Genomic DNA, 13,672 nt, shown 5'->3' with positions numbered 1-13,672 from the left:
CTGTGTACAAGTCTTTATTGCAAAAATACAGAAAGGCTACATGGAGGTAGTACAATTCTGTGTGGATAGTTGGTGTACAGATATAATGCTTACTTGTTTATGTCACGTGTCTTATCATTGCTTCACTTCATGGCATTGCATGCATAAGAGTAGTCTGTCTTACAGATCCTGATACAAATATATATCAAATACAGCCCAAGCAAGTCTATAATGTTTGGCAAGTCTAGATTACTGCAGTATCAGGAGAGTCACTGGGCTCCCTTTTATTATATTATCAAGATAATTGAACAACTGGTTTTTTTTCTGTACGATATGTTCATTTCAGAGACTAGATGTTAGTCTAGTATATATTTGTCATTGTGAATAAAGTATAGAGTGAATAACGTTACAAATGTTCAGATATGTCATGAAGATAGTGAGTGAGTGAGTGAGTTGGGTTTAACGCCGCTTTTAACTGTATTCCAGTTATATCGCCGCGTGTCAGCTTAATGTGAGAGGAAAGCCCGAAGTGATACAGGTCTTAGACGTTTACCATTTCGGTGAAACCCACCAACACGGGTATGGTGCTGACAAACCTAGAAACATAATCGGGGCGAACCGGGATTCGAACCCACAATCATAGGTTTCTGGCGTGCCCAAGGGACGCAACTCTGCACGGCGCCTTTGACGACCGGGCCTCCCGTGCCGCCTCATGAAGATAGTTTTTAAATCTTGTGAATATTGTGTAATATTTCAAACATTTTCAAATATATATGTCATAGAAATACAAATCCAGTTCATGACGCTATTAGATAAGAAGTATATGTAGATTTGTGTTACAAGGTCAATGAGCACTACTGACCGGCAACATGTACAACATGCACAACCCACGTGACTTTGAAGGTTAATTTTCGATTATTTTAGACTATGTGAGTATAGCACGTGAAAATGGTTCATTTACACATTATACTCATTTTACGACCGCTTCATGCACATAGAGTGAGTGAACGAGGTTCGTGTAAAGCTGCTTTAAAAAATATTCCAGCAATATCGAGGCAAGGGACGCCAGAAATGGGCTTCACACAGTTCAAACCCTGGACAGCGACGTGACGAACGAAATGTTGGCTTCTTTGTCGTCCTTCGCATGCAGGAATATGTCTTGTTTTTAAATATCAAACTAAAATTGATTAAATCTGATCCTACAAATACAAGTTCGTCTGGTACAGGCACTTAAAATAAAATTGTCGATTACGGTTGGTTAACAGAATAAATTATGATGTCAAAATTTAATATCTTCACGCACATAGAGTGAGTGACAGAGTTTCGTGTAAAGCTGCTTTAAACAATATTCCAGCAATATCGCAGCAAGGGACGCCAGAAATGGGCTTCACACGGTTCAAACCCTGGACGGCGACGTGACGAACGAAATGTTGGCTTCTTTGTCGCCCTTTGCATGCAGGAATATGGCTTGTTTATAAATATCAAACTAAAATTGATTAAATCTGATCCTACAAATACAAGTTCGTCTGGTACAGGCACTTAAAATATAATTGTCGATTATGGTTGGTTAACAGAATTAACTATGATGTCAATAATTAATATTGGCATTTGTCATTGAGTGACCACGGTTCTGTAAGTGGATAGTATGATAAAACGTCGTCACCATGGAGACTGTATTTTCGTCATACTCTACCTTTTCTCAATCTCTTGATGAAAGATTTATTCAAAATAGCTATTCCAGCATCCATTTCAACAAAATACGAATGCTCATCCTTCTAACAAGACAAAATATTCTTCAAATCCAGAGTTTGGCTGGCGTATATTCAGATCCCCATCTATTTTTATCACTTATCCTTATCCTAAGATTGCTATGCTTATCCTGCTCAAGGCCATGTTATCCAGCGGTCTATATAAACCATTAACTCTGTGACTGTGACACTTGAAACCAAACAATGACGTGGGTAGTCGCTCTGTGTCTGGGGCTGTTGTTGCCCCTGGGTCACTCCAAGACAGTCCACATCTACGTCAGCCCCAAGGGCTCAGACGGGAACTCGGGGTAAGCACTCACGAATGTTGTTCTTTGTCAGAAACTGACACAGAGGAACCTAGAGTTTTATAATTACAATGTCAATATCATATTCAAATTCATATTGTAATTACAATATGTAATTATGTTTATATGGCGAGGATGGTTTCGAGGTATAAGCCACAAACTATTGTTGAATATATTTGTTTGTTTATTTGTTTGTTTGTTGTTTAACGCCGCACTCAACAATATTCAAGCTATATGACTCCAATCATCCTATGGCACCAATGGGTAATTATGAAAGAGATACGTCGATACTTTATCCGTTGAACATGTATTATATTATTAGTTTAGTTTGTTTAGCTTGTTAGTTGTTTTACGCCGCACTCAGCAATATTCCAGCTATATGACGGCGGTCTGTAAAAAAATCGAGTCTGGACCAGACAACCCAGTGATTGACATCATGAGCATCGATCCACGCAATTGGGATCGATGACATGTATCAACCAAGTTTGTTCGTTTGTTTGTTGTTTAACGGGAACTCAGGGTAAGCTATTCTTTTATGTAAAAGGGCCGATATGTGTGTTGAGAGATACAAGTTTAATCACATTCAAATAGACACAGACGATTTATTTGAAGGTGTAATCTAAGACGGTAAATTTTCGATTTGTTCCAGTGTTGGAAATCAGTTCGTTTTTCACAAATACACCTTGATTGGCGACACATGGGTAATCGTTCGCAAAATGTTTTTAATTATTTTGATATTTTGTATGGGATAAGATTTTACATCAATTCAAACCAATCTCGGAAATCAGAGTTTTGTGTAAAGATGACAACCAGTCAAAATGCCAGCCATTTAATCTGCCAAAGCCCTAAACCCCCCCCCCCCCCCCCCCCCCCCCCCCCTCTCCTTCCCCTTAACTAATACCCAAACGAGCTGTATCCACGGTGGCCTCCCATTAGTTAGACGTCCCAATAGTTAGACAGCTTATAACAACACTTTAAACGGCTGAATGCACACTAATCCTTATGCTTGTTACCTCAGACTTTAAAATGGAATAGTCCAGTTAAGATCTGACAAACAAAGCAAAGCAGCTTTAAATAGATACTTAATATTATACTTAACATTTCATGACACTTTACATTTGATAAATTTTATACAGTTTGTAAAGACACTTTGTTACAGTTTTTGGTATTGTAAACTTTACATGTAATAACTTTTACAGTTTATTTATCCCAGACGAAGCAAGTGTCCACAAGCATCTAAATACTCAATAGCAGACTTGTCACCCTGCTGCAGCTGATCTTTGAGGCGTACTAGGCGGTTCTCTGTCTCTCTGTAGATTCTCTTGTGGCAACGTGGTGCCGCACCAAAGTTCAATTGCACCACCTTAGTCCTTTCACTGAACTTGACTTTCTGGATGACTTCAATGAATCTGTAGGTGTTAGGGTGAAGATGTGGCAGTAGGTAGTTCAGTCGGCTGTGGAATCCCTCGAGGTTGTTGTTGGTTCTGGGTCCATCAGTTTCGAACTGGTTGCACATGCGCATTGGGAATCTGGCGTCATCATTCACCCAGGTTCTCACAATGTAGTCGTTAAAGTCCACAGCTCTAGGCACATCTGGTGTCGACTCCATAGCTTGAACCCACGCATCCTGAACAAAGGGAATGGCCAGCAGAGCTAGCCCAGCTGCTCGTCGAATTCACTGGGTCACACGGGGGTCCTCCTTATATACTCTTCAAAAATAGAAACTTGACATTGATGTAAAAACACTTTTTGCCAAATATCTAAAATAATTTCATTAAATGAGAACCAAATAAGTCAAACAGAAAGATGATGTGTCTATAATTTGCGAAAACACATGCAAAGCACATAAACGTAGCGTTTGGGGATCAATTTGACAGCTTCATCCAAACGCAACCGCCTGTAAAAAACGTGCTGCATGCAGGCCATTGATCCATTACACCTGTAGGTATATTCCCTCTTTGCCTAAATAAAAATGTCTAACAATTGGGGCGTCTAACTAATTGGATATAACCGTATCTACCCAGGTTGGATGCCGCCCACCCGGTTGCCACCCTGGACAAGGCCAGGCAGTTACTGGACAGCAGTGGGATCAAGGACAACAGTGAGTAGGTTCTGCGGCTCACCGGTCAAAATGTCGAATCTCTTCTTATAAATATTCGTCTTCACAATTCATGCAGTATAACATGATTTCCTGAATGTATTTTATAGTCGAACCCGTCATCTCGAATATACCGGTATCTCGAACCTGTTCTCGGGTCGCGACCACTTCACAATATAATTGCTTACACATTTGTCACCAAATCTCGAATTCTAGATAACGATACACAGTGCTATGTCGAACCTTTGACTCGGCCCCAAGTTTGACTTTGTTATAGAATTTTTTGTGTTTATCTCGAAGATGGCATTTGCCACATTAACAATTTTGAGAAGCGCATGTATATCAAGTACCTTCTCACGTCGCTGCAAGTACAGAGAAATTTCAACCAATTTTAACCAATTGTTCAACTATTTAATGGTTGGTTGGTTGGTTTGTTGTTTAACGCCGCACTCAGCAATATTCCAGCTATATGACGGCGGTCTGTAAATAATCGAGTCTGGACCAGACAATCCAGTGATTAATATCATAAGCATCGATCCACGCAATTGGGATCGATGATATGCATCAACCAAGTCAGCGAGTGTGACCACCCGATCCCGTTAGTCGCCTTTTACGGCAAGCATAGTCGCCTTTTACGGCAGGCATGGGTTGCTGAAGACCTATTCTACCCCGGAATCTTCACGGGTATCAACCATTAAATGAACTGATCTTTTACTCCAATGGTAATGGTAATCTGTATCGACAAATAAATCATTGTGAGTAGACATGAGAAAAAACGTGTAGGGAATTTCTATTGTAATACCATATGGGGTTCGCTAAAACGTCCATTGGTATCTACATGTTACATATACTGTGTACGTGATGGCTCCATACTCTTTCGTCCCTGCAGCGGTGTACGTGGAACTGATGGGAGGCTACCACAACCTGCAGTCCACCCTACACTTCACCCACGCCTACTCCCAGCCTGTCACCTTCAGAGCCTACAAGGACCAGGAAGTCCACGTGGTAAGTTGGGACACACGTGGTAAGTGAGGAGGCCAGAGTGGTTACTGGGGAGATCCACGTGGTGAGTTGGGACACGTGTGGTAAGTGAGGAGGCCAGAGTGGTGAATTTGGAGGTCCGCGTGGTGAGTAGGGGCACACGTGGTGAGTGAGGAGGCCAGAGTGGTTACTGGGGAGGTCCACGTGGTGAGTTGGGACACACGTTGTAAGTGAGGAGGCCAGAGTGGTTACTGGGGAGGTCCACGTGGTGAGTTGGGACACACGTGGTAAGTGAGGAGGCCAGAGTGTTTACTGGGGAGGTCCACGTGGTGAGTTGGGACACGTGTGGTAAGTGAGGAGGCCAGAGTGGTGAATTTGGAGGTCCGCGTGGTGAGTAGGGGCACACGTGGTGAGTGAGGAGGCCAGAGTGGTTACTGGGGAGGTCCACGTGGTGAGTTGGGACACACGTTGTAAGTGAGGAGGCCAGAGTGGTTACTGGGGAGGTCCACGTGGTGAGTTGGGACACACTTGGTAAGTGAGGAGGCCAGAGTGGTTACTGGGGAGGTCCACGTGGTGAGTTGGGACACACGTGGTAAGTGAGGAGGCCAGAGTGGTTACTGGGGAGGTCCACGTGGTGAGTTGGGACACACTTGGTAAGTGAGGAGGCCAGAGTGGTTACTGGGGAGGTCCACGTGGTGAGTTGGGACACACGTGGTAAGTGAGGAGGCCAGAGTGGTTACTGGGGAGGTCCACGTGGTGAGTTGGGACACACTTGGTAAGTGAGGAGGCCAGAGTGGTTACTGGGGAGGTCCACGTGGTGAGTTGGGACACACGTGGTAAGTGAGGAGGCCAGAGTGGTTACTGGGGAGGTCCACGTGGTGAGTTGGGACACACTTGGTAAGTGAGGAGGCCAGAGTGGTTACTGGGGAGGTCCACGTGGTGAGTTGGGACACACGTGGTAAGTGAGGAGGCCAGTGTGGTTACTGGGGAGGTCCACGTGGTGAGTTGGGACACGTGTGGTAAGTGAGGAGGCCAGAGTGGTGAATTTGGAGGTCCGCGTGGTGAGTAGGGGCACACGTGGTGAGAAAACAGGTCAATGTGGTGAGTGAGGTGATTCACGTGGAGAGTGGGGAGGTCCACGTGGTGAGTAGGGGCACATGTGTTGAGAAAACAGGTCAATGTGGTGAGTGAGGTGATTCACGTGGAGAGTGGGGAGGTCCACGTGGGGAGTATCTACGCAGGTATTTAAAAAGCATTTAAACCTAAAGCTTATTAGAACTCCAAAAGAGTATGATTTGTCCTGTTTCATCCAGGCGAGAGGCTTCCTTGTAATAAATATGATACATTTATTGACATGAGAAGAAACTCACCTTTTCGTGAACATCTGAACATCATACATGTATTTGATAGTCATTCATACACACATGCTTATGATATGGTCGGGATCGTAAAATGTTTATTTTTGTTGTTGTTGACATTTCTTATGATTTTGGAAAGGGCTTTTGTTGCCATTTATTCAAATGTGTCCTGATATCTTCCAGACAGGAGGCAAGCAGATATCAGCGAACCTGTTTTCCAAGGTGACAGACACAGACGCCCTCAAGATGCTGCCATCAAATGTAATATCAAAGGTAAATATACCGATGCTGTTTACGTTTAATTACTTTCTCAGAATATATTTAATGTCATTTATTCAAGACATATATTGTTTCTCTAAAAGCAGATGTTCTCTTTTTTTTGTTGGTCACATACTTGAGCTAGTAGGACGTTTCCATTTTGGTAAACAACTATGACCTGTGTCCCTTTGGACTTTCACCAATACTGAACTAACACTCCATCATGTTATTGAAACACGTTTCAAAATTGCTCAATCGCACTAATTTGCCCAGCAGTATGCAAGCCCGACTTTCTACCTAATACTTTATGGTACTCTGCTCAAGAACTTCTTCTTCTAACGTAGGTGGTGCAGGTGCACCTACCAAGTGCCGGCATCACCGACTACGGCACGATGTCCAAGTTCGGCACCTATTACTCCAGAACGTCATGGCTGGAGATCTTCATCAACGGGGAGCCAGCCAGATTAGCCCAGTTCCCCAATGACGTATGTTTCTTTCTTTCTGTCTTTGTTGTTTAACGCCGCACTCAGCAAAATTTCAGCTATATGACGGCGGTCTGATAAATAATCGAATCTGGACCATACAATCCATTTATTGGCATCATGAGCATCGATCCACTCAATTGGGATACGATTACATGCTTCAACCAAGTCAGTGAGCCTGGCAACACGATCCCGAGCCATAGTCGCCCATTCTACCCCGGATCTTCACGGGTCCCCAATGATGTAGGAAGCGACAAATGTATTGGCCCATTCCCCTGGTAAGGTGTGAAGGAAGACCCCGTCATATTGGCCAGATACCCTTATTGGGATGAAGAGATGAGGCCCAATTCCAATTCCATAATACGGTTGGAAGGACGGTCTTGAAACTGTATCCTACGAAATGTATACTCTTAATATCCCAATATTTAACTTCCATTTATCCTATCGTTAACTGTACATATACCCCGATGTTTTACTGTCCAAATATTCCAATTATTAACTGTCCAAATATTCCTATGTTTAGCTGGCCGTATATGCCAATGTATAACTGGCCATATATCCTGATGTTAAACTGTCCATATATGCCAATGTTTAACTGTCAATATATGCCGATCTCAGTTCATTGATGGACAAATATTATGAAATATTACAATAGTCTTAATATCACTACTGCTCTTTAAAGTCAACTAAAATCGCCAATCATGATGTATGGCTTACATACATCAATAATATATTTTTTGTCACATGGGAAAAGTTTTGATTGTTACGTTAAGCCAAACCCAGCTTCAAAACCCAATTTCGCCAATGTGTGGGAAGTGAATAATATCATATTGGTACTAGTGGATCATTATGCATGTCACAATCATATGGCCTGGCTATGTACCGCATCCGATAAAATACATTGTCATGTAGTATGTTCATGGCCCATAATTCCCAAAATTAAACACTGACTGTATTATCTCGAGCAATAACTCAAGAACAAGGGCACTAACTTGGCGAATTTGTGACATTCTTGAAGATATTCCTGAACATCGTCTCTGTTCCGCTTGGCCAACATGGCAAGACCTTCACCTACAAGACACCCGAAGACTCCAGATGGGCGCACGAGAAGGAACCATGGGGCTATGGATACTGGTAACCTTCAGATTTGTTTTTGGTTTGTTGTTTAACGCCGCACTCAGCAATATCCCAGCTATATGACGGCGGTAAACTTCAGAATAACATTTACAGTCATAACAGACGTATTGTACAATGACGGCTGTGTGATAGTGAGTGAGTTGGGATTGACGCCACTTTGAACAGTGTTCCTGTTATATAACGGCGTATCAGCTTAACGTGCGAGGAAAGCTTAATCTGATGCAGGTTGGTTGGCTGGTGGGTTGGTTTGTTGTTTAACGCCGCACTCAGAAATATTCCAGCTGTATGACGGCGGTCTGTATAAATAATCGAGACTGGACCAGACAATTCAGTGATTGATATCATGAGCATCCATCCACGCAATTGGGATTGATGACATGCATCAACCAAGTCAGCGAGCCTGACCACCCGATCCCGTTAGTCGCCTGTTACGACAAGCATAGTCACCTTTTACGGCAAGCATGGGTTGCTGAAGACCTATTCTACTCCGGAAACTGAACTCAAAACAAGTTAATTAAAATTTTAGTTTGTTTGTTTGTTGTATAACGCTGCACTCAGCAATATTCAAGCCATATGACAGCGTTTTTTAAATAATAGAGTCTGAACCAGACAATCCAGTGATTGATATCATGAACATCTATCCACGCAACTGACCTGCATCAACCAAGTCAGCGAGTCTGACCATCCGATCCCGTTAGTCGCCTTTTACGGCAAGCATGGGTTGCTGAAGACCTATTCTACCCCGGAATCTTCACGGGCCGAAAATTTTAGGAGAAACGTGTTCCTCACAAGCCGTGTTTGATGAACATTATAATAATTTCACGTCTGGTCTTAAGATTTTCAATGCTGCTGTCTTTACAGGATGTACAGCTGGTCGGATGATGCTACGAAAATCGGCCACCTTGACACCCAGAAACATCAGATGACTATTGTAAACGAGACGAACTATGGCCTGAGAGTAGGTACGTAGAACTGATGTCTGGAGGCTGGTGATCCTCAATGCTCTCCTGGACACACACAGATAGTACTACAAGATCTTGACTGATTTTAGATCATATTTAACATGGATTAGGTTAATTATTACAAAACAGAAAAGTAGAAGTATCTTTAATTTGTTAATAATTCGTCAATACACTTCTTGCTTAACAAAACAAACCATAGCAACGAAGATTTGTAAAGACATGAGTGCTCGTCAGACCAAAGTTCTCATCAAGACTATAAACTTCACGCGCACAGGGGCCACGTCGCTGTGCAGAGTTGCGTCCCTTGGGCACGCCAGAAACCTATGATTGTGGGTTCGAATCCCGGTTCGCCCCGATTATGTTTCTAGGTTTGTCAGCACCATACAAGTGCTCGTGGGTTTCACCGAAGTGGTAAACGTCTGAGACCTGCATCACTTCTGGCTTCCCTCCCACATCAAGCTGACACGCCGTGATAAAACTGGAATACTGTTAAAAGCGGCGTTAAACCCAACTCACTCACTCACTCACGCGCACAGAAGTTGACTTGGAAAAGAAAACTGAAAAAAAATGTTTCGCAAAGGTGGGTAAGGCGCCTCCTGGTCAATTCCTGCGTTCTTCACGCAGATGATCTGTTAGATTTAGATATTATAGATTGGTTCCATTATGTCCAGGTCATTACAGCCCGATCCATCTTGCCTATGCTGACAATCAGGGTGGTTACTTCAGGATGATCAACATGCTCTCAGAGCTGGATCTGCCGGTGAGAAGAATTCCCTCCTTCCACCACCCTCTTTCTCCTTCCTTCACCCCACCCGCCTTCTCCCTCGCGCCCTATCTCATCCCTCTACTCCCCATCTCTCTACCCCGCCTCCTCCTCCACCCTCGTTCATTTCCACACCATTTACCCACCTTCACCCATCTGGCCACCTCCCTTCTCCAAGTGACCGCCTCCGTGGTCTAGAGGTAGAGCGTCCGCCCGGAGAGCGGACCCCCGGTGTTCGATCCCCGGCCGCGTCATACCAAAAGACGCTAAAAGATGGTACTTGTTGTTACCCTGTCTGGCGCTCGGCATTTAGGGGCTAAAACAAGGACTGGTCGGCTCGGAGTCATTATACTGTGTCTGAGTGGGGTATTCATGTTAAACTGCGGCATGGTATCTAAGTGGCTATCACTATAAATCGGCATCAGTCCGGACTAGTACAAGCAGCCACACACTCACACGTGCATGCACGTCGCTATAAAAGTGCAACAATCTTGGACGCGACGTTAAACCCAATTTCACCTCACCTCACCTTCTCCAAGTTACCATGTGAATATCCCAAGTCCTTATCATTACTACTACGGGTATGAGTGACTGTTGCCAGTTTATGGCTTGTGTTATTTATAGGGAGAGTTCTTTCTGGACCGGTCCAATGGCAACCTGTACATCTGGCCCAACACAAAGTCCGGCACCTTGGCCTCCTCTGACATCATCACCGTGTCCCTCATCGACGACTGCATCAGGTCCGTACGCCTTTGTGGACTACAGTTAGTTTAATAAGTTCAACTATGCATTCGAATAGCCGCTAATGAATTATTCATGTTATACTCACAACAGGATATGTAGTGTTACATGCAGCATGCGGGTTTTGTTTTGTTTTTGTTTTTTCTTTTTTTTCTTTTTTTTTAATAAAGGATTGAAAGATTTATTTGGACTTGGATATTGTGAGTTTAATTGAAATGAAGCTTAAAAACATGCCATATAATTGTATACATCCGGTCCGAACAGACTGACTGACTTTACATTTACGTTCACTGGCAGCATGGACCCAGGCGTGAATAACCTCAATTTTGAGGGGTTCACTTTGGAAGCGTGTCGACGCAATGGCATCACGGGAAACGGTCTTAACAACATCAACGTTCAAAACTTGGACATTAAGAATTTGGGTGAGATATGGAATCGGGTATGTAGGAATATAGAGTAAATAGAAAACCTCAACACCATCGTATAACCAGTCTTGATTATCTACCGAAACAGATTCCAATGGGTATAAAAGACAAAATAGCTGTGAAAATTATATGTAGGGATAACTGAAAATCAGTGACAACGACAACATCTACAAGGATTGATTGATAAGTTCTGACCCTCACATAGAAGGAATTGCGCAGTGAAATATTTTGTGAAATATAGAGGTATATCCTCAAAACTTGCATCAACTAATTAAAAGGTTTTGCTGTGACAAGTAAAGAAAATGTGCAGAGATATGTGACCTTTGGAAAATGGACAAACTTGAGGAACTTGTAGTGATGAAGTTCTTGAAGAACAAGGGCTTCACACCAAAAGGTGGTCGGCAGCAGAGTCTAAACTGACAGGGAGAGCCTGGATGTAGACCACCGTCCTGGAAGTCCTATGGTGCCAGCAATAGCAGGCATTGTCCAGAGAATCCATGATATGCTGACGACCACCTGGCGAGCTCTAGCCAGAACCAATTTCGATTCGAACGACAACGTCATACTTATGTGAAACTCAGAACTTATCAATCCTCCACTGAACGTCTCTCTCATCTCTGTGTCCTGATGGAATAAGAGGCTCTTTGTCAAAGGGAGTTAGAGGTTTTGGGGAGAGTAGGTTAAAGTAAGGTGCATACCATCAATGATAGCCTAAAAAAAGCATAGTCAACGTTTTGTATACTCCAGTTTGTTTTACTATATTTCTAAACTTTCACATCATCAGGTTCGTATGGCGTTGACATCAGGGCAAGTAGCAACATCACTGTATCCCGGTGCGACATCCATTACACCAACGGTGGTGTCAGTTTGTACGGTAATATAATACACATGTCTCAATTCAAGCAACGTTGGTTGGGAGTAGGGGAATGAGTGACTGTGTCTCGCAATATGTACTGCTGAGAGTTTATAGTCTCTCCTGTCACACTGAAACACAGGTTACATGCTGCCTCATTTGGCAACTAAGTTTGTTCTATATTTAATTCCGCAAGCAGTAAATGGATACCTTGTCTTATGAGATAGTAATGTGACTGTAAAATTTCCACCACCTCAAAAGGCAGCTGACCCGTGAAAATTCCGGGGTAGAATAGGTCTTCAGCAACCCATGCTTGCCGTAAAAGGTGACTATGCTTGTCGTAAAAGGCGGTCAAACAGACTTGTCACAGCTCGTATGGTTGAGTAATCAGTAAATGGAATACACCACATAGAAACCAAGCCATCTTTCAGAGGAACAGATTCATGTACAGATTCGTATGTTTTGCACACTTACAGGTGGCGACCGGATTACACTAACACCATCCGGTAACGTGGTCGAAGACAACCATATTTGGATGTTTGCCCGTGTAGGGGGCACTGGCTATAACGCTATCACTATTGATGGCGTCGGCAACGTTGCCCGTTACAACCACCTCCACGACGGCCAATACACAGGGTTGATGTGGAGGGTATGTCTGTTGAATGCACACACGATTTATTTATTCATTCGGAATCAATAATTCCACCTGGATCAACCGTTCAAGATTCATTTGAAGGTTTCTATGCCCGGTTATCTGAGTTGGGGTTTTTTCAGTGAAAAATTTTGGTTTGTGTCTATCTGAAACAAATGAACATCTTTAATCCTTGAAAGCCTACCATCTGAAAGCATTAGATTCCTCTGAGGCCACATAGTTTGTTACGTTTAGCTGCCATTTCTCATGAGTATGACAATAGTTTAGTCTCTTTTATCTCACTGGAACCAAACAGCATGCTCAATGTGTCCAGAATCATTTCATTAATGAGGAGCTATACAATTAAAAGATCATTTTTAGTTCAGATCTTGACATTGACATAAGTGTTGTGTGTGAAAAAATGAAGCATTGTCTGTATATATATTCTTATCATTAATTGCTCTTCTGATATACAGTGCATGCTTCACTACAATATAGGTGTTGTTTTGAAAGACTAAATTAAACTTTCTAGGACTCCAAATTGGCCCCGTGCCTTGTCCCCTTGCGTTCAATAGTTTAGTTTGCTAAGGACAAGTATTCCACATGACAAGACAATACAAATTTCTTTCTTCAAGGCCCAACATATTCTGGCAAAAAATCACAACCTATTTGGAACAATGCTGAAACCAACTAAACCACTAAAACACATCTTGGTTGCGAGGGGAACGACAACATAATGGAGTACAATCTCATTCACCGAGACATTGACAATGTCGTGTGTAAAAATGAGACATTGTCTGTATAAATATTGTAATCATTAATTCCAAACTCTGATGTACATTACATCATTGAGTTAGTATACAAGCTAGGTGGTGTTATGACTTGAATTAAACTTGATAGGACTGCCAATTTGCCCTATGCTTAGTCCCCCTTTTAACAGTTTAGTTTGCT

At 42.8% G+C, this 13,672-nt stretch overlaps 1 protein-coding gene across 1 annotated transcript in view; it reads left to right on the top strand.

Annotated features, from left to right (window-relative positions):
• The first annotated feature begins 1,921 nt into the window (after positions 1-1,921).
• Positions 1,922-13,672, top strand: part of LOC124135175 — a 15,652-nt gene continuing 3,901 nt past the window's right edge. Inside the window, exons 1-12 of the mRNA XM_046500405.2 lie at positions 1,922-2,035; positions 4,057-4,133; positions 5,020-5,135; positions 6,653-6,742; positions 7,072-7,212; positions 8,228-8,343; positions 9,208-9,308; positions 9,980-10,068; positions 10,696-10,811; positions 11,110-11,234; positions 12,022-12,111; positions 12,567-12,739. Of these exons, the coding sequence (XP_046356361.2) occupies positions 1,932-2,035; positions 4,057-4,133; positions 5,020-5,135; positions 6,653-6,742; positions 7,072-7,212; positions 8,228-8,343; positions 9,208-9,308; positions 9,980-10,068; positions 10,696-10,811; positions 11,110-11,234; positions 12,022-12,111; positions 12,567-12,739 (1,338 nt within the window). The 5' untranslated portion in view covers positions 1,922-1,931. The remainder of the gene's footprint in view (positions 2,036-4,056; positions 4,134-5,019; positions 5,136-6,652; positions 6,743-7,071; positions 7,213-8,227; positions 8,344-9,207; positions 9,309-9,979; positions 10,069-10,695; positions 10,812-11,109; positions 11,235-12,021; positions 12,112-12,566; positions 12,740-13,672) is intronic.

Source organism: Haliotis rufescens, unplaced genomic scaffold (genome assembly GCF_023055435.1).
Source record: "Haliotis rufescens isolate VD_foot unplaced genomic scaffold, xgHalRufe1.0.p SCAF_15, whole genome shotgun sequence".
Taxonomy (NCBI): domain Eukaryota; kingdom Metazoa; phylum Mollusca; class Gastropoda; order Lepetellida; family Haliotidae; genus Haliotis; species Haliotis rufescens.
This window is presented reverse-complemented; position numbering and strand designations above follow the sequence as displayed.